This window comes from Gadus morhua, chromosome 5 (assembly GCF_902167405.1).
Source record: "Gadus morhua chromosome 5, gadMor3.0, whole genome shotgun sequence".
In the NCBI taxonomy this organism is placed as follows: Eukaryota; Metazoa; Chordata; class Actinopteri; order Gadiformes; family Gadidae; genus Gadus; species Gadus morhua.
Window position 1 is genome coordinate 9645162 of NC_044052.1, and position 21340 is coordinate 9666501.

Below are 21340 nucleotides of genomic sequence, written 5' to 3' on the forward strand. Positions count from 1 at the left end.
CAGAACATCATCGATTGCAGTCATCCAAAGGACCCTGTAGATTGGCCGCTGAATAATTATTACATTTCCCCGCCCCTTTTCTGTGTGAAAACAAAGTACTGGCCCTTTAAGAGGGGGATCTAAACTGGTTCGGCTCTAGCAAGGGTATTGATACGCGGCTCTATTTTATTTATTGTAAATAAAGGGTACAAAGTGTTATTGCAAAGAAATACATAACCGCTAATGCGCAGCACTAACAATCGTTTACGTATAAATGAATCAGAATTTGTGATCCAGTGTCCAGATGGTTTGGTCTTTCTCCGTAATTGACTCGGTAAGCCTAATTCTACTTTATTTGCGATCGTTTTAATGTATCTAAAGAGGTTTCCAGAGTTTTACCATTATGGTATACTGATACATAACGATATTCCCTAACACAAATACACACTTGACCGCATAGTTATGCTATCGTGATGGTAATGTTTTTCGCATTGTGTAGTAGCCATCTTTGCACAGCGAACCTCTGATTGTAGGCTACTTCTGCGGGCTGATGAGAGACGCTGGTCCTCATTGGACGAAGAGACAATTGAAGAAAGCATCTCGGATTGCATAGCCACTGTGTCCTAGAATAGACAAAGAGGGCTATTGGATGTGATAAGGTTGTCTCATTCAATAGATTCGTCCTTATATGGTCTTCTTCCCACAGATCCAGTTCAGATACCTGAGGCACTAAAGCTCTTGGTTAAAGTTACTTGGAGCGTTGCTTCCTTGCTTTGGCTTGCTCAGTTAAAACGTGATAAACACAACGCCCATTTATTTTTACCTGGGACGCACCGTTTCCCACTATTGCATTACGTTTGAATAGGCTTTAATAGGCCTACATGATCTGTATAGATCTATCCCTAATAACTATTATAATATTAGCCCTACGTACTCGTCTATATCTTTCCATTGTTTTTTTAAATTATCCCTATTATTCATTTCGTAACTTCAATTGTACCCTTTCATAAGTATACGACACTGTTGTGTCACAGATTACCTAATTATTTTCCGGGCTCCTGATCAAGAAGTTTTTCAGGTGGTAGGTGTTCCGGCCTTCTTCAACAATCTGCCCGCCGTTCATTCCACGATTCCGCAAACAAACCAATAACCAGCCAGAACAAATCAGACCAGAATGGAGGACAAACGCAAGCGGAGGAGCCCCCAGGTGTCCCTCCCCCAGCCCCCGCCGCCCCCCATAAACCCCCGCAAGCTCCCCCCGCTGCCGGCCAGCAAAAGTGCCACCTTCTCTCTGGGTCTGCCTCAGCCGCCCTCCCCCAAGAACCGAGGGAAGTACAAGAGGTCCATTGGAGCGCCGGGACCGCCCAGAGAGGTTCTGGCCACGGTCGCAGCGCCCCCCAAAGTCACCCGGTGAGCCATGACAGCGGTTTGTGGTAAAGAGGAGTGCTGTAGCAGGAGGGGGGGGGGTCCTTCAGGCTCTGTGTGGGCCAAAAGGTCATCTCATCCCCGTATGCAACATCCATACGCATGTTACACATCATCCGGAAATATAAATGTCGGTTGCATTAATATTATTTTCTCAATGACCCAAGTTACAACAGTTCTCCCCCTTAACCTAGTATTCAACATTTTTAATGAGGCTTTTCGATCTTCAGTTTTGGTATACATTTTTAGTGTATCAATATTTTTATCTTGATACAACCGATTGTCCGAAAACTGATCAACCACGGCTGTGTTTCCCGCCGTCCACCAGGCCCCCAAAGGAGAAGTCGCGGGCCCCCCAGCCGGCAGGGCCCAGCAAGGTGGTCCAGTCGTCCCCCCTGCAGCACTCGTTCCTCACAGACGTGTCGGACGTGCGGGAGATGGAGGGCGGGCTCCTGAACCTCCTCAACGACTTCCACTCAGGCAAACTGCAGGCCTTCGGTAAGCCCGCCTCCCCCCAGCCTGGCCACCAGGGGGCTATCCAGTTACTGGTCTGGTCGCAAGCCATGAAAGGAGAAGCCAGTTCCAATAGGCTTGTGGTCACAACAATGAACTGTTGTCCACGGGATCAGCCCCAGATACTCTCACAAATACTCTTAATGCAATCTGTATGGAGGAGGATATTTGACAGGCCAATAAAGGGCAGTCAAATATGCATATATTCATTATTATAGTGTAGTCTAAATACTGTCAGAATTCTGCATGGTAACACATTGATAGTAAGAAAATACAACATTAACGCTTTATTAAAATGCAACATTAATCAAAGTACGAGACGATACAAACTCTAATATTGCGATTAAACGGCATTACACACTGCCTCTCTGTTTTATATTTGTTTAAAGTTTGTGCTCCCCTTCCTCAAGCCTCCTCCTCCCCTCTCTCTGCCCCCTGTGTCCAGGCAAGGTGTGCTCCTTTGAGCAGCTGGAGCACGTGCGTGAGATGCAGGAGAAGCTGGCGCGGCTGCACTTCAGCCTCGACAGCCACGTGGAGGAGCTGTCCGAGGACCAGAGGAAGAGCGCCTCGGACAACAACCTGGAGCACCTGCTCTGCAACGTAAGCTCCCCCGCCGCCATCAGAGAGAGGTGTAGGGACTGCCCGCAGTAGGATCCAAATCAAGACATTTGTAAAATCATTCATAATATTAATATTAACACTTGACTTATTAATATATGTATAAATCATGTATGCCCTTGTCTTTTTCGAATACATATGGATAATAAACGTGCATTATATTAAATAAAGGTTTATAAAATACATTTGATATACTTTATCTATAATATGTATTGATAGTATGAGATTATTGATATTATATTTATATTATGTATATTTATACATGTATATTGTTGTTTTTTCTCTCTGATGAGCTGGGGAATGAACATCGATCTTGAATTTATATTTAAGTCCTCATTTAAAGCTATCCTAACCCTAACCACATAGCCACCATGGTTTGGGATATCCTCTGCTGTAAAACCACTGCTAGGGGGCAGTATACTGGCTAATATACAGAGTTACACATACAGCTGTTGAACAAGGAACCCATTCAAGGGCACTAATGACACCCACACCCCTCATTTGTTCCCACAGCTGGAAGAACTCAGCACATCAATGTATCCTTTTGTTCGGTCGGACCCACGTAACGGCTCCATACAGGGCAGACCTGGAGCTCCAGGTGCTAAAAATGAAACTCCAATTGCTGTGTCTATTCTCTGGATGTCCTGTTTGTTTTTGTGAGAGCCCTTAATGGTTGTGTGTCCAGACAAAAGCTTCACCTGGCTGAGAACCAAGACATGCCCAAGTCGTCCGGTCCCTGACCAACTCGGCGTTGACGATGTGCGACCCAACACCTCTGTTCCTGCTGACGCGGTCAAACATCAAACCGGTGCCCCCTTGCTATGACGTTTGATGCCTCAGCAAACAAAGCAAAGCGTCGAAAAGCTAAAGGAAGCAGTATCTTCTATTGAACGGTAGATGATGAAAAATGTATTGCATGTAGCAAGCGTTAGATAAAGTGTAAACCAAAAGCCTATATTCCATTTACAGCACAATACCATTTTCTTTTATTTCACTGGTGTGTAAGAAACTTATATTTAAAAGAGATGTGTTTGTTATTTATTTGGTTATAATTTCTTCATATTATAACACCACCACATCCATGGACCCTTTTCTACAGTATGAGACCCATAGTTAGTGTTGTGAGCGTACCAACTCTGTGTAAAGGGTTTAGTGGGTCATTGTAGTGAGGTAATTTTCGGGTAAAGCATTATTGGAAACACAATTGAATCATAGCAACTGAAAGTAGCAAAAAGGTGTTCGTGTTGTCACAAAACAATATAGGACATATCAGGATTTTTAGGAATTTGGCCACTACTCTACCCTCCCCAATGAGGTTTTTTAAATATCTTGCTATAAATGTAACAGGTTCAGACCACAGACGTTGACAAAAAAGTTTATATTTGATGATTTTGTGCAGGATGTGCGAAACAGACATTCATATTAATTTATATTCAATGTGCATTGTTGCAACTGTATTTTTATTAGTTGGTTTTGATATGAATGACTGGAAAATTGTTTGTAGGCGATCTGTGAAACGCTTCAGGCTTCGTTAGAGCTTTGGTGGCAGAACCCCTTAAAGCACAAGCTATTCCACAACCTGTTACTGCAATGCTGCAAACCAACTACTGTTAAGCCATGACCAATGGGTTACTCACAGGGGGATTCTCCCTGATCCACATCTCCATCCGGACGGAGCCACTGTGCACCACAAGTGGGCATTCATCTGTCATTTTCAGTGTGGCAGCTATCTTGAGAAGTTTCTGTTTGAAATATATTCCACCTTTGTTCCTGGAAAAAGTAATGCACCATAGCCATGTTATATGAGTAATAGGCATTCAAGAAAGACATTGAGTTGATAATGTTTGAACAGAACTGCAAGCAAAATCTTCCTGGCTATTTACACATCTCATGTTATGGTGGTTCAGAGCGCCTGCGAAGCCTACCTCTTCTTGCAGAAACCTGAGCCTGTGTACATGGTGACTAATGGTTACAAAGGCTATCCAGGATGCTGGGATTCTCCATCGTCTCACTTTTGCATTGCAATGTCTTTTGTTCCCTATTTAAATATTAACCTTCCCCCATGTATGGCTTTGTTGCGTCTGTGAGCTTATTACGTCACATAAAAGAAAAATAGATTTCGGATTGGAATAAGCCTTCGATGATGCATTTTGCACCTGTGCACACAAAAATAAAAGGGAATAAAGCTCAAAATGTTTAATCGTGTAACTTTTATCCATGTTTTGGTATCTTTTTAAACTTTATTTGTAAAAGTATTGACCAAGTATCTATAGCAGAAAAGGCCATGGAGTGAAGATTTTGATTGTTTAAATTTTGACAGAATTATTTTTCAATTAACAAGTACAAATGCACAGCCTAGTCAAAATACGCTGCTGGATACATTTTGATTCACCAATCTTAGTCAGCATTCCATAATCAAACAAGTGGATTAATTGAATGGTAATCTCAAACAGCAGAGATTTGAGTGCAAACATGACATCTCGAGCAAAGAGCGATTCTGCAATGGCTCTCTTTATGAACTGCTACCCTGTATAGACACAAATTAAGAAACTCAGTGTTTTTTTTTTTTACAGAAAAACACTTTGTAGATCTATAAGGTTGTAGGTATCCTTTTGTTTGTTCACGAACAAGTTAAATATAAATTTACAACAGAATAGTGTAACGGTTACTTAAAGACTGGCACTACACTGAAACCTAAATCACTAATTTGGGTTTTACTCTGTGTAAATAATGTTTTCTCCCCAACACATACACCCAGTAAAATAAGATTAACTTTGAATCAGGCATCAGTGTACGTATATATATCTATATCTATATATCCTTTAAACAAAAATATAAACATTGATTCGGATTTGACGACATGCAGAATAAGAACACAACCAACTCCGCATATCATAAACATTTCATACCATAGGACTTTGAAAACCAAAACTATACAAGATAAATAATATATACTGCATTATCCTACCACATATGGTTAACAGATTAGGCTAATACTGTGCAATGACACATTGGAACTGTACCAAAAAAGTTATTTTTCCCTGTATCCCAATCCATCTCTACCTTGTAAGACACATTGAAAAAATCTCCATAATTCACTTTCAACAAATGGAACCACAACAAAATATAGACGTCCCTCACCTATTATCAATTTCTGTGCATTTCCGCCTTACATTCTGCAACGGTGCGTTTTGATTGGTCTACAGTACATTACGTTAGATGCTTTTCAATGATGAAACAAAAAAACGAAATAGCAACAGCAATCCAAGGATCGCATCTTTAAAATCCTGTCTTTGATAACGACGACAAGCTACCTGTTAAAGTGCAAAGAGAGCAGGTTGTGGAGGATTCGCGGGACCTGATGAAGACCAGCATGATGCAGGGCCGCCTTGAACGGTCCATGGCCCGGAGGACATCTCGCTGAGATATAATGGGTCCAGAGTCGAGGAGCTCGTGAGAAGTAAGACACTTTCTCTTTAACAGTATACAAAAAGTGCAGGCACTAATAGAAATGCAGAACATCTCTTTTTTTTCTTCAAGTAAAAGTCGTCGCGTAGCGTTCTCGTTCCCGTCTTTTCGTCGTTTGGTTGTGTTTGGAATTGTTTGAATGATTTGTTTTCAGGACATGGTCCTGAGCAGCTCGTTGAGGTCCTTGTGGACGTTGGGGGGCTGGGAGCCAGCGCTCTCGACCAGGCCGGGCCCCATCTGATCATGGAGGGCTTGGCACAGGCTGGTGGTCGCCCGGCGCACGCTGCCGCCCCGGCCCTGCACGCTGCCGCTGGACGGGCCCAGCAGGTACCACAGCAGGGGCAGCGCCTTCTGCTCCACCAGCTGGGGCCGGCGGGGGTACAGCTCCGTCACCAGCTCTGGGGGTGGGGAGGAGATAGAGGAAGTGAAGGAGGAGGAAACCAAGGAACAGGAGACAGAGGAAGAGGCAGAGGAGATGGAGGCGGTAAAGCAGAGTCAGAGTTCCCGTTTACCGTAAAAAAATGAGTAGGACCGAAAACTCTAAATGTCTCCGGTCAGAATGATCGATTGGAAATAAGGCCCCGCCAACACGGAGCCATGCGGGCGAAAACGATCCGGTTTCGTTTTGTGCGGAATATTCAAGGCGCTGGTTCTCCACAGAAAAAGTGGAGCGCATCAACCCTGCGCGTATACAGCATGCGCGCTGTATACGCTGACTAACATTCAGTCAAGAGGAGATTCAACCTTTTAAATTGAGCAGAAATACTTTTGAATGTGTTCTTTTGAATTGTGTTTAAATATGCTACAGTGGTCTTTTGTTTAGCCAATTCATGTAAAACAATGAGGGTTTTGATTGTAGCGTAGCCTGTGTGATAAAATAAATAAGTTGTTACATTTCGTGCACTCGCAAAAATTGATCGCTATAGACTACCGTAGGTTTATGAACTAAACGGCGGCAAGCTAGCGAAAGCCGGCGGCAAGCTTTGCGGAGTACCGGTATTTAACAACCATGGCGAATCAAAATATGATCACACACTTCTTCTTCTTTATATAGACTGCCTATCAATTTTTAAGTGCAATAAACACGGACAATATCCGACCGATTTTTTTCCAATTTGACCTGTAAAATGAAACATTCCCGGTCACATGACCGGCACCAATTTCTTCTAGCGGAAACACTGAGCAGAGTCTATCTATCTATGTTTGGTGCTGATCACTAACAAAAGAAAAAGGCACCATTTCATCCACTAACATACCTGCAACCTTCTGGATCAGATCAACCTTTGCTTGGCCGCTGAGGAACAGGGCCTTGGTGCAGAAGGGCTGCAGGAGGAGGCTGCTGTCTGGAGAGGGGGAAGGAAAGAACACATGAGGAACGACAAGGACAACGCCGCGGTCAGGCCGGACCGTGTTCCGGACAGCTCCCCCGTCGGGCCCTCACCGAGGCTCAGCACCAGCTCGCAGAGGGCCCCTGTGGCGGCCGAGTACACGGCGCGGTTCTTTGAGTTGAGGTGGTTGTCCACGATGGCGGGCACCAGGAGGTTGACCACCCCGGACAGGTCGTCCTTCAGCAGGCGCACGATCTTCTGCAGGGCCTCCAGCGCGTACAGGTTGACCTTACTGTTGGACTCCTGCAGGCGGGCTTTGAAGGCGTCAAAGACCTGGGGGAGCGGGGAGAACCGGGGAACAGGTCACCAAATGAACAGGAAAGGGATAAGGGTGTGAAGTAGTGGGCGTTTACGAGCGGTGGGGGTGTTTCACCGACCGGGAACAGGCTGTGGATGACCATGCTGGGGTTGTGCTGGCAGTCGGCCACCAGCTGGTCGATGCCTTTGATGCGCTCCCTGAAGTCCTTGGACTCCAGCAGAGCGGTGAGCTGCTTGATGTACTCGGTCTTGTCTGCGATGCTGTGCCCCTGAGCTCTGGAGCTGTACTGGCTGTTTGGCTCCCTGTAGGGCATCACACAATGGAATGCAGGAAATAGCATAGATACTTACTACACATATATATACACAGTATATATACTGTATGTTCTTGGAAATAAATCAAGGTTGTTCATTTGTTTTGGTTCTTTTTACCCGAAAAAATATTGTTTGTGCCGTTTGAGTTTACAAAGTTTTGGAAAATAATATGCATAAATAAATATGGGAGAGGCCTTCTAAACAAAACCCATCATGTGGGTTCTAGAACGAAACCCCGAGAGAGGAGCTGACCTAATGGCACAAGTGAGTTTACTTTGACCAACATATTTCAGAGGTGGCTGTCATGTGTGTGGGAGGAGTCTCACCTGGGGGGGATGGTGGTGGTGGTGGTGGTGGTGGGGGTGGTCTGTTTGAGGGGCTCCCTGTTGAGCGATGAGGCCCTGATGGTGCCACTGCCGGGAAGCGAGCGTCTGCCCCGAGCGGAGGGCGGGTCCTGGGGCATCTCGCCCAGACCCTGACACAACAACAACAACAACAAAAACAACGTTCACAAGACGCGTCGCCAAGCGGTACGTTGGGGCGAGGGGGCGGGGCCTTCCGCACCTTGGTCTTGAGGACGCTGACTGAGTCGCGGACGGCGGCCAGGTCTTTGGCGGGGATGTACTTCTCCAGGATGGTGTCAAAGTCCCGGTGGGAGGACAGGAAGAGCAGCATCCGGCGGCCGTAGTACCTGAAGGGGGAGGAGTGGGAGCAGCACGTCAGCGAGCCGTTGGACAGGACTTCACCCAACACGGGGGGGGGGGGGGGGCATCGGGGGGCTCTACGTGCCTCGGCTCCTGGGAGGAGTCCTGGGCCAGCTTGACCACGGCCGGGAGGATTCTGTCCGTCACGTCCTTCCCCCCGGAGAGCAGGCGGGCCACGCCCACCCGCTCCAGCAAGTCAGCCAGGTGCTGGGCGCCGCACTTCCTCACCACGGCGTTCAGGTGGCTGTAGACACACACACAAACACACACACACACACACACACACACAGGCTCAACATGAAGGACGCACACAAAGATACATCAACGACAAAATGCACAAGTGTTGTTCTGTTTGTATGTTTGTCTGTGTGCAGTCATGGGTGGAGAAGCTGTTCTTGTCTTAATGCTCGAGGCACAGATTTTGAAACGTAACCTGTACCTTTAATGAATGTTTGAACTATCAATGCCCATACAAAGCGGTAGAAATGAGCTTTGGCTATTCACATTCAAAAACACATAGGACACTGCTTTTACAACTGCCGCTGATTCTTTGACTTAACAAATGGATTGTACAAAAAAATGTCACCCAAGCAGATGCGCACTGGTGGTAAGAAAACCAGCAAACGCAACAAGGCGCAATACAGCGTGTGCGTGCCTGCTTTGTGTGAGTGCATCGCCCTGACCTCAAGCCCCCGACCAGGAGAGCGTTGATGCAGCGTGCCGGCGTGCAGTGGCGCGCCATGTGGCCCAGCGCCGCGTCCACGTCCTGCCGGATGAAGGCGTTGCTCTCGGCCGCCTTGTGCAGCAGCGCCCGGGCCGTGGCCTCCACCTCCTGGTCCATGGCCCGCTGCAGGTGGCAGTACAGGTCGCCCAGCGTGCACACCGCCACGCGGGACACGCCCGAACGCAGGTTCCTCACCTGAGAACCGCACACAGACACAGACACGGTCGAGGGATCCTTTTCAGTTCGGTAAACGCGGTGGACTTCAACCCGCTCTCGCTCTGTGAAGGGCTTTGAGTGGATTGAAAGGCGCTATATGAATGCAATGCAGGCGTTACGTTATAGTACGCTTCACACTCCTTTCAAGGCTGATTTTTGACAAACTTTGTTAATGTCGAATCAACCACGTGTTCTAGGATGGAGAATTGTTTGGGATGGTTTTAAACACAGCATGGTATATAGACTAGGCTGTAGACTGGATTGAGTTTGTTTTTGCACTTGCAGAGACGGACTGGACACAGCCCAGACGGACTGGCCGCCCGCCCACTTCCACGCCCATCCACAATGACAGATGCTTGGCTCCAGGTTAAGCGGTAGAGAGAGAGAGTGCGAGAGAGAGAGAGAGCGAGAGAGAGCGAGAGAGAGCACCATTGAGCAGGCCCATAGAGGGGGAGCTACCTCTTGAACGAGGGCGAGGCAGACGTCGTGGAGCCTGGTCTGCAGCGTGTCCATGTGGTACTGGGCCAGACTGCGCAGCATCATCAGCCCTTCGATCTTCTTCTCCCTGCGTTCAACCACAGCAGATCAGTCAAATGAAAGTTCAGACTGCTTGGACAAATTCTGTGTGTGTGTGTGAGGCTGAGAGTGTGTGTCTGTGTGTTGACACATTCTGTGTGTGAGTGTGTGTCTCACCAGTCATCTGAGCTGATGAGTCTGAAGCTGTGTGTCATCGCCAGCTCAGGTTTGGAAAAGGGGCGGAGCTCAGGGGGCTCTGTGAGGTCTCGCTTGTGGCTGCTGAGGGTGCCCTGGGCCGGCTCATCTGCACGCACACACACACACACACACACACACACACACACACACACACACACACCTCTTGTCAACATGGAGACGGGCAGCGTGTGTTTAGGTGGCGGCAGGGCTGTCAAAACAGAGCTGTCAGGTGTGTGCTCAGCCATGCAGTGCAGCCGGCCCTGGTCTAATCAGGCCTAAGTGGAAGATGGAACACGGCACTGCTTCAGCCATACATAATGCAGTGGGATGGTCGACGAGTGGACAAAGCCCAAACGCGCACAATGGAAAAGAGGGAACAGATTTGCCGAGTAGAAAGATTGCTTGGCTTCAGGATGAAATTACTCTTTATTATTCCCAGCATTGATTCCAGTGCGAAGCCCTTTGAGGGATTTCACTCTAGAAACATCACCTTCATTCCCGAGTACTGTTTGTGTTTCAACATCCTGTTGTACAATATATTATGAGGACGTTCTGACTAGGTTTCTACTTTCACAATCTCGTAACTCTGCGCTCTCCTTTGTGTATCTCGTCCGTCTCAGGCAGCCGACAGCATTTCAAGACACAAAGCTTAAATATGTCCGGCCCCGGTCGACCCCCCTGTTCCCTCCCCTCATTGACCCTGCACTGCCCCTACTGGCCGCCCTCGGTACTGACCTGAGCTGTGGGAGGGCGGGGGCCGGGTCCTGGTCAGGCTGGGGGCCCTCCTGAGGCGGGCCGAGGTTTTAGGGTTGCTGGGGGCTACCGTTGGGGGGCTGGGCTGGTGAGGGGGGGTGAAGCACTTGAGGGGGCTCTGGGACCCCAGGGGACTGGCGGGGCTGACCCGGGCCCCCTTGGCGAGGGACCCGGCCGGGGTGGAGGTCAAGGTGTTGCCGTTGAGCTGTAGGTCTGACCCAGAGGGAAGAGGGAACGCCATGAGCGCATCTCAGGACAATGAGGGACATCAAACTACCAGGATGAATAGTTGAACGGCAATCCCATTCTTTCACCAAAGTTAAAAAAGGGTTCTGAAATTTAAGACGTTGAATTCATTTTCTATTATATTGGAAAAAAACTAAAATAGGAATGGCTCCTGTTTTGGATAATAACACACAGTATTTTCTTCTAAATAGTAGTCAATAGTTTACACACCCAGTATGCATCAGTTGCATGTGTTGCCGTGGATTAAACACCGTCAGACGGTTTGTAGCAGTGAGCAACAGACTAGGCCGAACCCACCGATAATGTAAACAAAACTGTCTCTTCCACTAACATCACATAACAGATGGGTTACGTCGATTAACAAAGCCATCCCCGTCTGCATAACTTTATGATAAGTCATGACTATGTGTTAGCACTAAATGTTTATGCAGGCTCAATCATTTAAAAAGAGAACATTACGTTACATTGAATTTATTTATTGGTGTAAGAGATGTCGTTCTAACCTCTGCTATCGAACAGCATCTCCTCCAGCTTGGGCTCATCGGCCAGGCTCTGGTTGGGGCCGTGACGGCCCCCATTCTGCTGTCGCTTCCCAGAGAGCCCGGCCTCTTCCCCTGCCTGGTGGGGGGGCTGGCCCCGGAGCTTCTCCCGGTGGACCCTGCCGTTCCTCAGACGCTCCTGCACAGGGGTTGATGAGACGTGTCAATATCGAGGGAAATAATTAGTCACGGGCGCTCTGCGCAAGATAGAGGAATAAGAATTTAAATACAAAATCAAAAAACATTCAATGAGGCAGGCAATAGAACATAAGAATACGTAATATATGCATAGATAAATATTTGTTACTAAATTGATCGATCAACGATGCAACAACCAATCAGATACTGGGACCAATGTACCAGTCTACAACCAATAGCAAAAGCACCCGCCCAGTACGGTTCATCACGTTTGGGAGATTGCGGTTATGTTTGCAGGACGAACCGTGCTGTCCACTGCGGTGTCCCTGGGGTCAGAGTTCGGCGTGCCGGTCAGGGATTGGCCCACGACGCCCTGCGCTGGGAGGTCCCCGTTGGGCCTGGTCAGACAGTCCCCCAGCTCGGACGGGGACGTGGCCCCGATGGGGCGACGGCAGATCACACCCGAGCCAAACACACCTGAAAGGGGTGAGGAAGGGTAAGTCATAAGGGGTGAGGAAGGGTAAGTCATAAGGGGTGAGGAAGGGTAAGTCATAAGGGGTGAGGAAGGGTAAGTCATAAGGGGTGAGGAAGCTTAAGTCATAAGGGGTGAGGAAGGGTAAGTCATAAGGGGTGAGGAAGGGTAAGTCATAAGGGGTGAGGAAGGGTAAGTCATAAGGGGTGCGGGGGGGGGGGGGGGGGGATGTTTGTGTAGAAAGGCAGCGGGGATTAGAAAGCTAATTACTAGTTGCTGTTATTTCTTCATTCCTGTAGCGGAATCCCGATATGTAATTTCTTCACAGCATTAAAGGCTGTTTGCACAACACAAGCGCATTATCCCTGGAACCAACCATGGGCTCACATTTCTCCTCCGCCTTTTCCCCGCTCTATCTATTTATAGCGGCGGGCCTGAGTAAGTGGGCTGCCTCAGTCAGTGTGTTGTCATAACAGCCCAGTGAGGAGGGCCCCGGGCCCCGCAGTGAGGCAGGGCTAACGGGGGCCTCGGGGGCAGAGTGTGCGGGGGGACCGGGCGGGCGCACTGACCTCTCCCCACTACGCCCTCAGGGACGTCAGAGGCCGGAGAGCTCCTGCTGCTGCTGCTGTAGCTCTGAGAGCCTGGGAAAACAGAGGGATTCAGGGATCGCTGATTGGTTCAAGCAATTAAGTATGCTTCATCAGGGAGATGGGGAACACTGTGACATGAGTCATAACATCATTGCCAACAGGAAATTGAATATAGCGGAGCAGGATGTATTCATAATAGATAATGGATGCTATTCGGTGGATACTTTTAAACATGCATCATAGATAATAAATACTGGGTGCGATTTGCTGGATGCTTTTAAACGTGTACCGTAGGAATCAATTAACGACAGAAAATGTGTCTGTTTGTTTCGGAAATCCTTGGCTGACCTTTTGCTGGCCTCATTGCTCTGATTGGTTCCCGAAAGCTCGTTCTGACCAACGGGGAAGAGGCCTCTGTTGTGCGGTCGCCATCTTCAAGCTCCATTGGTCCGTTGGAGTAGCTGAGCCTCTGGCCGATCACGCCCACTTCAGGGGAGGTTTTGTCTCTCTGGGACACGCCTGGAAAGGAAAGAAAGAGACATTTTTTTTTTTTAAAAAAGAAAGGAAGTGAGATGCACCACAGGGCACGGCGGCGGCGGCACCATGATCCTCTCTGGCTGTACCTTGAAGGCAGCTGAAATCCATAGACACCGAAGACCTCAGCCGGGGTGAGGCCACTCTGGCAGCGCGGGGCATGGAAGGGCCAGAGTGCCTGGGGCTGTTGGGAAGCATGACAAGTGAGAGGAGGGTTGTGGGAAGACCTCTCTCGACCTCACATGGGCTAGGACAGGGTAACCCAGACTGCTTTTATATCTCTCAGACACACACACACACACACACACACACACACACAAGAATACTGTACATTGTTACTGTAGATTGTTAATATATTTATATTTTTAAACCCACCCACAGGAGAATGCAGTGACTGTTTTCACCGACTTTGCCTCAGAACCTTTCATTAAAACCCAGACGGTGAGGCTGAGGCCCCCGAACGCCCTGGAGGCCGTGGGGTCTGTACCTCAGGTCGGCGCCGTTGTGCCCCATGGAGTGGGGGGGCGAGCACAGACTGGAGAGCCCGCTCTCGCTGGCCGGGCTGATGACCGCGGGGGAGTCGCGGGACGGAGAGTCCAGGCCCAGCTCCAGCCTCACGGCCGAATCCGGGCTGTCCGGGTCCTGCTCCGAGCCGCTGAGGCTAACCTTGGCCCGCTTCTTGGCGGCGCTGTTGCGCAACGAGCGCAGGGAGTTCAGCATCTGTGGACGGAAGAGACACAGGGCGGGGGATGAGTGTCTGTGGCGTGGGACGGAGAACAGCTGCTCCACAATCGGTCTCAGCTCTGTTGGGGCGTGGATTATTTTGGCATAACATAACGAGGCTCAAGGAATGTGGATCTTCTCACGTTTTGAACATCAATAAATGATAACAAATGGATAATAAACGGAAAAGGTTGTTGGGTTTGTGTGCTTTAGTCCAATAGAATGTCACTCTTAATCTTAAAATAAGCCTAAAAATCTGCTTTTTCCAATTGCGACCATGCCTGGTTGCGATCAACCAGGCATGCGTGCGAGAGGAACGCAATTCCCTTCACAGCAACACAATCACAGTCCTCCAACAGCGAGTCCTGTGCTCCCCAAAGGGAAAGCGTCTGACCTCCTCCATGTCCAGGGATTCGTCGTCCTGCGGCCCCCGCGCCGAGCCCAGACCCCCCAGCTCCAGATCCAGGTCCCTCTCTGCCGGCCGGCCCCGCGGGCTGCCTGGGGCCTGGGACCTCTGGCCGTTATAGGACTGCGAGCGCTCCATCCCAGGGAGGACCGCCTTCACGCCGCCGAGCGCCCGGCGGTAGGAGGAGGCGGCGGCGGCGTTCAAGGACGATGCAGAGGAGCTGACCGGGCAGGCCCTCAGAGGCCTGGGGGAGCACCTGCTGACCGTCTGGTCTGCTGGAGAGGGTGGGAGAGGACACAGTGGGGAGTCAAGTGGGAACGGCTTACGGTCATTGGGCCGTGTAAAGGGATGAGGAGCCACACTCACCCTTCCCCTTGCCTGCGGTGTCCCTCCAGGGGCCCGGCTCCGGATGCAGGGGGCTGCCCTCCCTCTTGTTGGGCCAGGTGTTGGACATGGAGAGGGAGGGGTCCGCCCGCCGCCGGGCCAGCGTGGGGGTGAGCAGGCCGCCGGGAAGCGCCGCCAGCGGGTAGGAGGGCAGCAGGAAGGAGCCGGGCGTGTTGGGGTTGGCGGGGAGGGAGAAGGTGCGCTCCACGCCGGGGTTCCCCGAGAAGAGGCACGTCTTGGGCGTGGCTGTCGGCGACAACACACAGGTCAGTCCGTCACCGTCGGGTTCATCGCGGCTATCGGTTTGCCCAACACTGAGGGATGTCTCACCACTGTGCGTCTCGCTGAAGCTGATGGACTTGAAGGTCTCGGGGTCTAAGTCCAGGCTCCCGCTCCGACGGAGGCGAGCGGGGGACTCCCTCCTGCGGCCCGAATGGCGCTTGTCCGCTACCTCTGAAGCTACATGGGAAGCACACAACGGTAGTCAGTGTATGTAGCCGGGCTTAGGGTACCGAAGCCATGCGGTGAGATTGCATTGAGATGTGACCTGTATGACGAGCACACGGTCATGTAGAACCCATGACGCCTTTGAAATGTGGCCGAAATGGATGGAACCCGTCGACTATTTACATGAAGGCCTTAGGACAAGGTGGAAGGATGGACAGGGGGCAGATAGTACATTTTTTATGTAAAAGATAAGACAAATTCTTCATGCTCTGTGACCAAAACTAGTCAAATCCATTCTTGTTTGTTGGCCTCAGTGAACATTGTACACTTGAGGGTTGTCTAGCTTGGCAATTGCGGTTTTCCAAGACTAGCAGGTGCATTAAGAAAAACTCCATCCACTAAAATCCTCCACTGATTTTAAAGTGACCATTAACTATTAAATAACTAACAACACAAAAATGATATGGTGCAGTTGATTTACTCCATAAATTTTAGAAGTGAAATGAGATGGATTGTAGCCGAAGACCAATTTTGGCAAAACTCATAGCCATTAGGCCTGTGAAACCCTATTGACCCACGCAAGCTTTTGCCTTCATCGAACAGCAATGATTTTATGTACGATAACAACAAAGTGAAAAAAACAACAACATGAATCATAAGACAACTTCAAGGTGGCCTCCACCATGAAGATTGGTCTAGGATTCCACTATCAACCATAATTCCACCGTTCTAGGCTCTACTTCTAGGAGGCATAGATCCTAGTCTCTGCCCGTAGGAAACTGCATTTTTGGATAGCGGAGCATAACATCAGGGTTGGATCCTTCAGTCAGCTCATTTCTGATTAAGAAATGCTGATTTGTCGACACAGAATTGAAAACAAGAGATGGAACAGGTAGATTAGCTTGAAAGGCGGTGTGCAGAAGCGGCCGCTGTAGAAACAGAACAGTTAAACAACAGCACACCTTCCATACCTTCTTTTGGCTTAACAGACCCCGGGGTGACAGCACACTTTTGCGCAGGTGCATGTTTAAGCACTAATCCATCCCCTTCTATCCACTATCAACCAGTGGGCAAGAGGTGTGTCACCACTGCACCGCGACCTAGCAACACGCTATGTCAGAGCTTTTTGTGACGTGCAAAGCAGAGGCTTCTTTGATCAGCTCGGTAATCCAACTCAAAGCTGCTCTAATTTGGAGTTGGGCTTGACTTTGAACGCAACTCTAGTCAACTCGTGAGAATCTCGGGACAAGAGCCGATACAAGGTGCGTGTGTGTGTTTTGGTGGTGGTGCGGGAGGTGGTTGGAGAGAGACACTTACCAAAACTAGGGACGTAGGTTTCTGGACTTAACCTCCTGGAGATGGACAGGTATTCTTCACTGGCAATCTAACACAGGGAAAATCATTGCCGTAATTCACATGGTGAAATTGCAATTTTTGAGTTTATCAAATAAACATAGATGTAATTAATGCAATTGGTATCGGTAAAGACGCCCTGCGGCTTTTTCCATCCACAGCACAAAAAGAGCAAAGGAGGGAATTCAGATCAGCGCAAAGCAAGAAACACAAGAGGCCTTCAGTTGGACCCCATCTAATATAAAGACATTTATTAATGTATACATTTATATTATTACCATGCACATACCACTGGTGAGGATGGAGTCAGGGCAACCTGACTCCATCCTCACTCACACACACACACACACACACACACACACACACACACACACACACACACACACACACACACACACACACACACACACACACACACACACACACACACACACACACACACACCACACACACACACACACACACACACACACACACACTTGGAATAGAGTTCAGGAGCTATGTTTTCACAGCCCCAGTGCTGCGATATCACCAATTATGTTTCCCGTCCCCCTCTGACAAGTGAGCTGGAGTCTAAAGGTGTTGCTTGGAGACACGCATAATGCAGTTAACACCGGGTTTTGCAGCAGAAGACGCTCAAGTTGTTGACGGTCCACAGAGTAATAGGTATTTTGATTATAGTGAACACAACATAATTGGCAGAGGAAAAACAATAGGCTTTGAACTGTATGGGGTTAACAATGATCCTGGCTAGTCCATTTTTAAAACAGTTCAAAGTGTTTATGCAACCTGTCAGTTATTTTTATTTGTACATTACAAAACTCTCCTTGGTAGCAATAACGAATAGTACCGTTACCCCTCTGGTTAGATTTGTGTTATTCACCTCAGAGGTTAACTGCACTTCAATGAGAAAGGGACTTACAATCTAGGTAGATTCCCACCATATGCATCATGTAAATGGAAATCTTATTGTGAAGGAAACGAGGGAGGAACTAAATGAGGACTGAATCCCAGTGATTGCTCTGACACAACAGAGCTATATTAAGAAGAAATCAACACCAACCCCATCTCCCCATCGGCCTGCCGCTCTCTGTAGACTCACCTCAATGAGAGGTGTAACACGAACCAATCTAAATCTGGGAAAACATCCTTTCAACGTCATCTCAAGTTCTTTCTAGGCCGTCTAGATTCATACGTATTGTAATTTGTCTCTAGTAAATAATCAGCACTAACACTGCTAGTTTCGGCAGAAAATTGTTATAGGAATTGATTGAATAATACAAAATTGGACCAAAAATATCAGAAACGTCAAATTGATTGAAGTTGACGTGATTACAGCTGCCATATGCTGGACTCAAAACAACGAGGACACGTTTCTCAAATAAAGATAAATCATGTCCCTCTGTTCCTAAGCAATAACCACTCTTGCAGCTCTGAGTGATTGCAGGAGGAGACCCGCCAATCAATCCAATCACAGGGCTCTTGAGAGGCTAGAGGATATTAAGGTGCCTTCGTTGCTCCGAAAACCAAGAAGCCAATGAATTCACTGTTGCACTGTTGTTTCGTGCTAGTTCACCCACCACTTTCATATGCAATCCTCGAAAACAGCAAAGAATGTAAAGCCTTCTAGACACAATGTGCAGATCGTATTATCGTAGTGTTACACAGGAGATGCGGTCTAAGGAAGCATTATGTTACATAGCTAAACTGCAACAATACCCTTCTGACCTTGCACTGAAAGCAGCAGCGCAATACAAAATCTGCCTGGATGCTTCAATTGATACGGTGCTTAACCAGAGAGCCTTAGTGGAGAGCGTTGGTGTTTGCCCACACCTTCTCAGAGGACTTTCCATTGGGGAGACTGCACGGCAGATCGTTCTCACAGGACGCCAGGCTGGACATCTCCCACGGCAGCTTGCTCTTGCCTTTGCCCGCGCTGGCGATCCTCCTCTGGAGGGGCAGGTCGTCGGTGAGGGAGCCCAGGCTGCCGTAGCCAAACAGCCGGTCCGCGTCGGGCTCGCTCCTGTAGCTCCTGGCGCTGCCCGCCCGTCCTCCGTGGAGCACCCACTCCAGGTCGGCCGCCAGGCTGAACTGCGGGGAGCAGCGTTGCCCCGGCTTGGGCACGACCAGGGCGTACTCCACCATCCACTCAGAGGAGAGGCGGGGGAGGATGTGCCTCGCTCGTCTGGCCTGCACAGCCGCCATCAGCCCCTCGACGTCCTCGTTGAGCTCCACCGTGTCAACAGCTTTGGTCAGGGGCTGCTTCTTGCCCGTCTCCAGGCAATGGTCAAACACTGCAAACAGCTCGAGGGTCGCTTGGCGGACCTTCCGCTTGCCGTCGGCCAGACACGGCGCGACTTCGGAACAGAGCTTAGGGATGTTGAACTCCCTCCTGGGATGGGTGAGCATGGCTGCGGTGATGATGTTGAGCACATCTTCTCGCACCCTGGAGTTCTTATGGCTCAGGCTTCCAACTAGGACGTCGAGCACTCTCTGGGGTCCTGCAGTTCCTATCAGCTGGCGGAACAAGTTCATGTACTCGGTTCTGGTGACGGTGCGGGTGTCCCCTAGAGCCTTCACAGCCACGAGAGCTATCTGTCTGAAATATTGGTCCACATTGGAATCTAACTTATGAATGAGCACATTAATGACTTGTAAGGTGCCATGCAAAACTTTAAAATTACTGTCGTCCAGAAGACGACAAAGGAATCGTATGAACTCCTCAATACTGTCCGATGGAACCGTCCTCAAATCAAGCTCTGTAAGAATGTGCTTAAGTTCTTCCACTCCATTGGTTCGGCTTTGGTAGTTATTTAGATCCAGAAGCTGCTCGTGTAACTCCTGGGAGATCAATCCAAGTATCATAATTGATGATCTTGTAGATGTGGTTAGATTTAAGAATTTAACTCGGCTGAAACCCCATCAGCAGAACAACATTCCTCTTGTTGTGTTTCCATTGCGTGTAACTCCTGGGAGATCAATCCAAGTATCATAATTGATGATCTTGTAGATTTGGTTAGATTTAAGAATTTAACTCGGCTGAAACCCCATCAGCAGAACAACATTCCTCTTGTTGTGTTTCCATTGCTTGTTCACAAAGTGTTCGATGACAACGACAGATGGCTGTGCTGTAAATACAAAATACAGGCCATTAGGCTGACACACGAGAACGAACAGACTAGAGTTATGTCGCAAGTATTTGACGACAATGACATTTCATTTGATGTTTCTGGACTAAATAAAAATCCTCATCCTAGAGGCAAAGTGGGATACACGCCCAGGATCCGGATCCCACAACCACTTGTGGCTGTCCGCATCACTCTTATCTGTGTAACCGTTACGTGTTTCACATTTAAAGGGGCGTTCAGCTTCGCCTCAGCATAGGATCGATGTTGACATAGCCTGGCTTTAAAGTGCAGAGATGTTGACTCAAAACCTAAGCCCACCAAACGGATATATTAGTGCAAGTTACCGTTACATCCTTCAACAGGACGATGGTCCGATAGTTTAGATCATGCATTATCATCGTACACGGCATAAACATTGTGAGGCATTGTGCTTGGCAATCGCAAAGCCATTCAATGTGGGTGGTGCGTTTTAGGTGGTATCGTATAGTTGATAAGGCTACGCTAGCAAAGTTTAAAAAACAACACCATATTAGACCCCGTTTTCCCTACTAAGTACTCACTCGGCGACGTTCACAGGCAGAAAACAATGCGGTCCGATTTTCCTCGGCCTGGCCAGACCTTTAAATGCATCAAATCAATTTATTTACATCCGTATGTTCTTGAGTTATTGGGTTGGAAGCTCCCGAGGCGTTCAAACAAGCCCACACATCCATGGAGCAAAATGGCGAACACAAGTCGCAAACCTAGCGCTTCCATGGTGACAAGAGCTCGGCTCTGGAGCGGCGAGAAGACCCGAGCGCAGTCACGTGTGCAAGGTGTCGAAAAAAAAACAAAAAAACCTTCAAATCACTTCAAAATAACATATGACGAAAACACTGACCAATCGAGACAATAATAAAAAAGAAAAATATCATATCATATAAATCATTTGCCTTTCTTTTTTTACCGTCAGCGATTTAGTGTATATCACGATTTACACTGAACACACCCAACAGGGACTTCATAACGACTCCGGATGGGTCTACTTTGCAGGGCCTTGCTGTGTGCCGCTCCTCACAGGCGCGGGGACTTCTGCAGGCAACCTGAGAAAGGATGGATTGATCACTTAAATTGAATCAACATAGACCTACCCCACGCAGCACTAATACAATACATATTTTACAATTTTTTTGTATCATATATTCTATATCAACATAATTTTCAACATGCATAGCTAATTTCCTCTAAAGCTCCTACAAAACTCTCTAACCTTCCATTAATCTAAGGGAAGTTGGTTCGCTGTGTTAAGCGATCGAGGTCATTGGC

At 48.5% G+C, this 21340-nt stretch overlaps 2 protein-coding genes across 4 annotated transcripts; one reads left to right on the forward strand and one right to left on the reverse strand.

Moving 5' to 3' along the window:
- The first annotated feature begins 65 nt into the window (after positions 1 to 65).
- ccdc28b (coiled-coil domain containing 28B) lies at positions 66 to 4735 on the forward strand. 2 transcript variants are annotated; one of them, XM_030357573.1, is made up of 6 exons: positions 66 to 313; positions 1047 to 1389; positions 1733 to 1902; positions 2363 to 2517; positions 3049 to 3071; positions 3221 to 4735. In XM_030357573.1, the coding sequence occupies exons 2-6, from the start codon at positions 1154 to 1156 to the stop codon at positions 3273 to 3275; spliced, it is 639 nt and encodes a 212-aa protein (XP_030213433.1). In that variant the 5' UTR covers positions 66 to 313; positions 1047 to 1153; the 3' UTR covers positions 3276 to 4735. The 2 variants fall into 2 exon arrangements, with proteins under 2 accessions (XP_030213433.1, XP_030213432.1); XM_030357572.1 differs by having other exon boundaries at positions 67 to 320; positions 1028 to 1389.
- On the reverse strand, positions 4717 to 20805 carry togaram1 (TOG array regulator of axonemal microtubules 1). Of its 2 annotated transcripts, none has more exons than XM_030357549.1 (23): positions 20596 to 20805; positions 18741 to 20035; positions 16872 to 16938; positions 15438 to 15566; positions 15090 to 15353; positions 14712 to 14995; positions 14082 to 14314; positions 13684 to 13778; positions 13409 to 13579; positions 13040 to 13111; positions 12303 to 12475; positions 11825 to 11999; positions 11058 to 11288; positions 10302 to 10428; positions 10068 to 10173; positions 9352 to 9587; positions 8754 to 8912; positions 8529 to 8655; positions 8291 to 8439; positions 7769 to 7952; positions 7445 to 7664; positions 7260 to 7346; positions 4717 to 6401 (listed from the first exon to the last, which is right to left on the reverse strand). In XM_030357549.1, the coding sequence occupies exons 2-23, from the start codon at positions 19770 to 19772 to the stop codon at positions 6154 to 6156; spliced, it is 4569 nt and encodes a 1522-aa protein (XP_030213409.1). In that variant the 5' UTR covers positions 19773 to 20035; positions 20596 to 20805; the 3' UTR covers positions 4717 to 6153. The 2 variants fall into 2 exon arrangements, with proteins under 2 accessions (XP_030213409.1, XP_030213408.1); XM_030357548.1 differs by having other exon boundaries at positions 14712 to 14998.
- Between the last annotated feature and the right edge of the window lie 535 nt (positions 20806 to 21340).

What these genes read in the sequence shown, in the direction of transcription:
- ccdc28b (XM_030357573.1), top strand. Translation starts at nt 1,154, where the DNA reads ATGGAGGACAAACGCAAGCGGAGGAGCCCCCAGGTGTCCCTCCCCCAG. An exon ending in GCGCCCCCCAAAGTCACCCG is followed by an intron (nt 1,390 to 1,732) that starts GTGAGCCATGAC and finishes GCCGTCCACCAG; the next exon opens with GCCCCCAAAGGAGAAGTCGC. An exon ending in TGGAGCACCTGCTCTGCAAC is followed by an intron (nt 2,518 to 3,048) that starts GTAAGCTCCCCC and finishes TTGTTCCCACAG; the next exon opens with CTGGAAGAACTCAGCACATC.
- togaram1 (XM_030357548.1), bottom strand. Translation starts at nt 19,772, where the DNA reads ATGATACTTGGATTGATCTCCCAGGAGTTACACGAGCAGCTTCTGGAT. An exon ending in ATGGAAAGTCCTCTGAGAAG is followed by an intron (nt 16,939 to 18,740) that starts GTGTGGGCAAAC and finishes TCCCTGTGTTAG; the next exon opens with ATTGCCAGTGAAGAATACCT. An exon ending in CCCGCCCTCCCACAGCTCAG is followed by an intron (nt 10,429 to 11,057) that starts GTCAGTACCGAG and finishes GTGTGCGTGCAG; the next exon opens with ATGAGCCGGCCCAGGGCACC.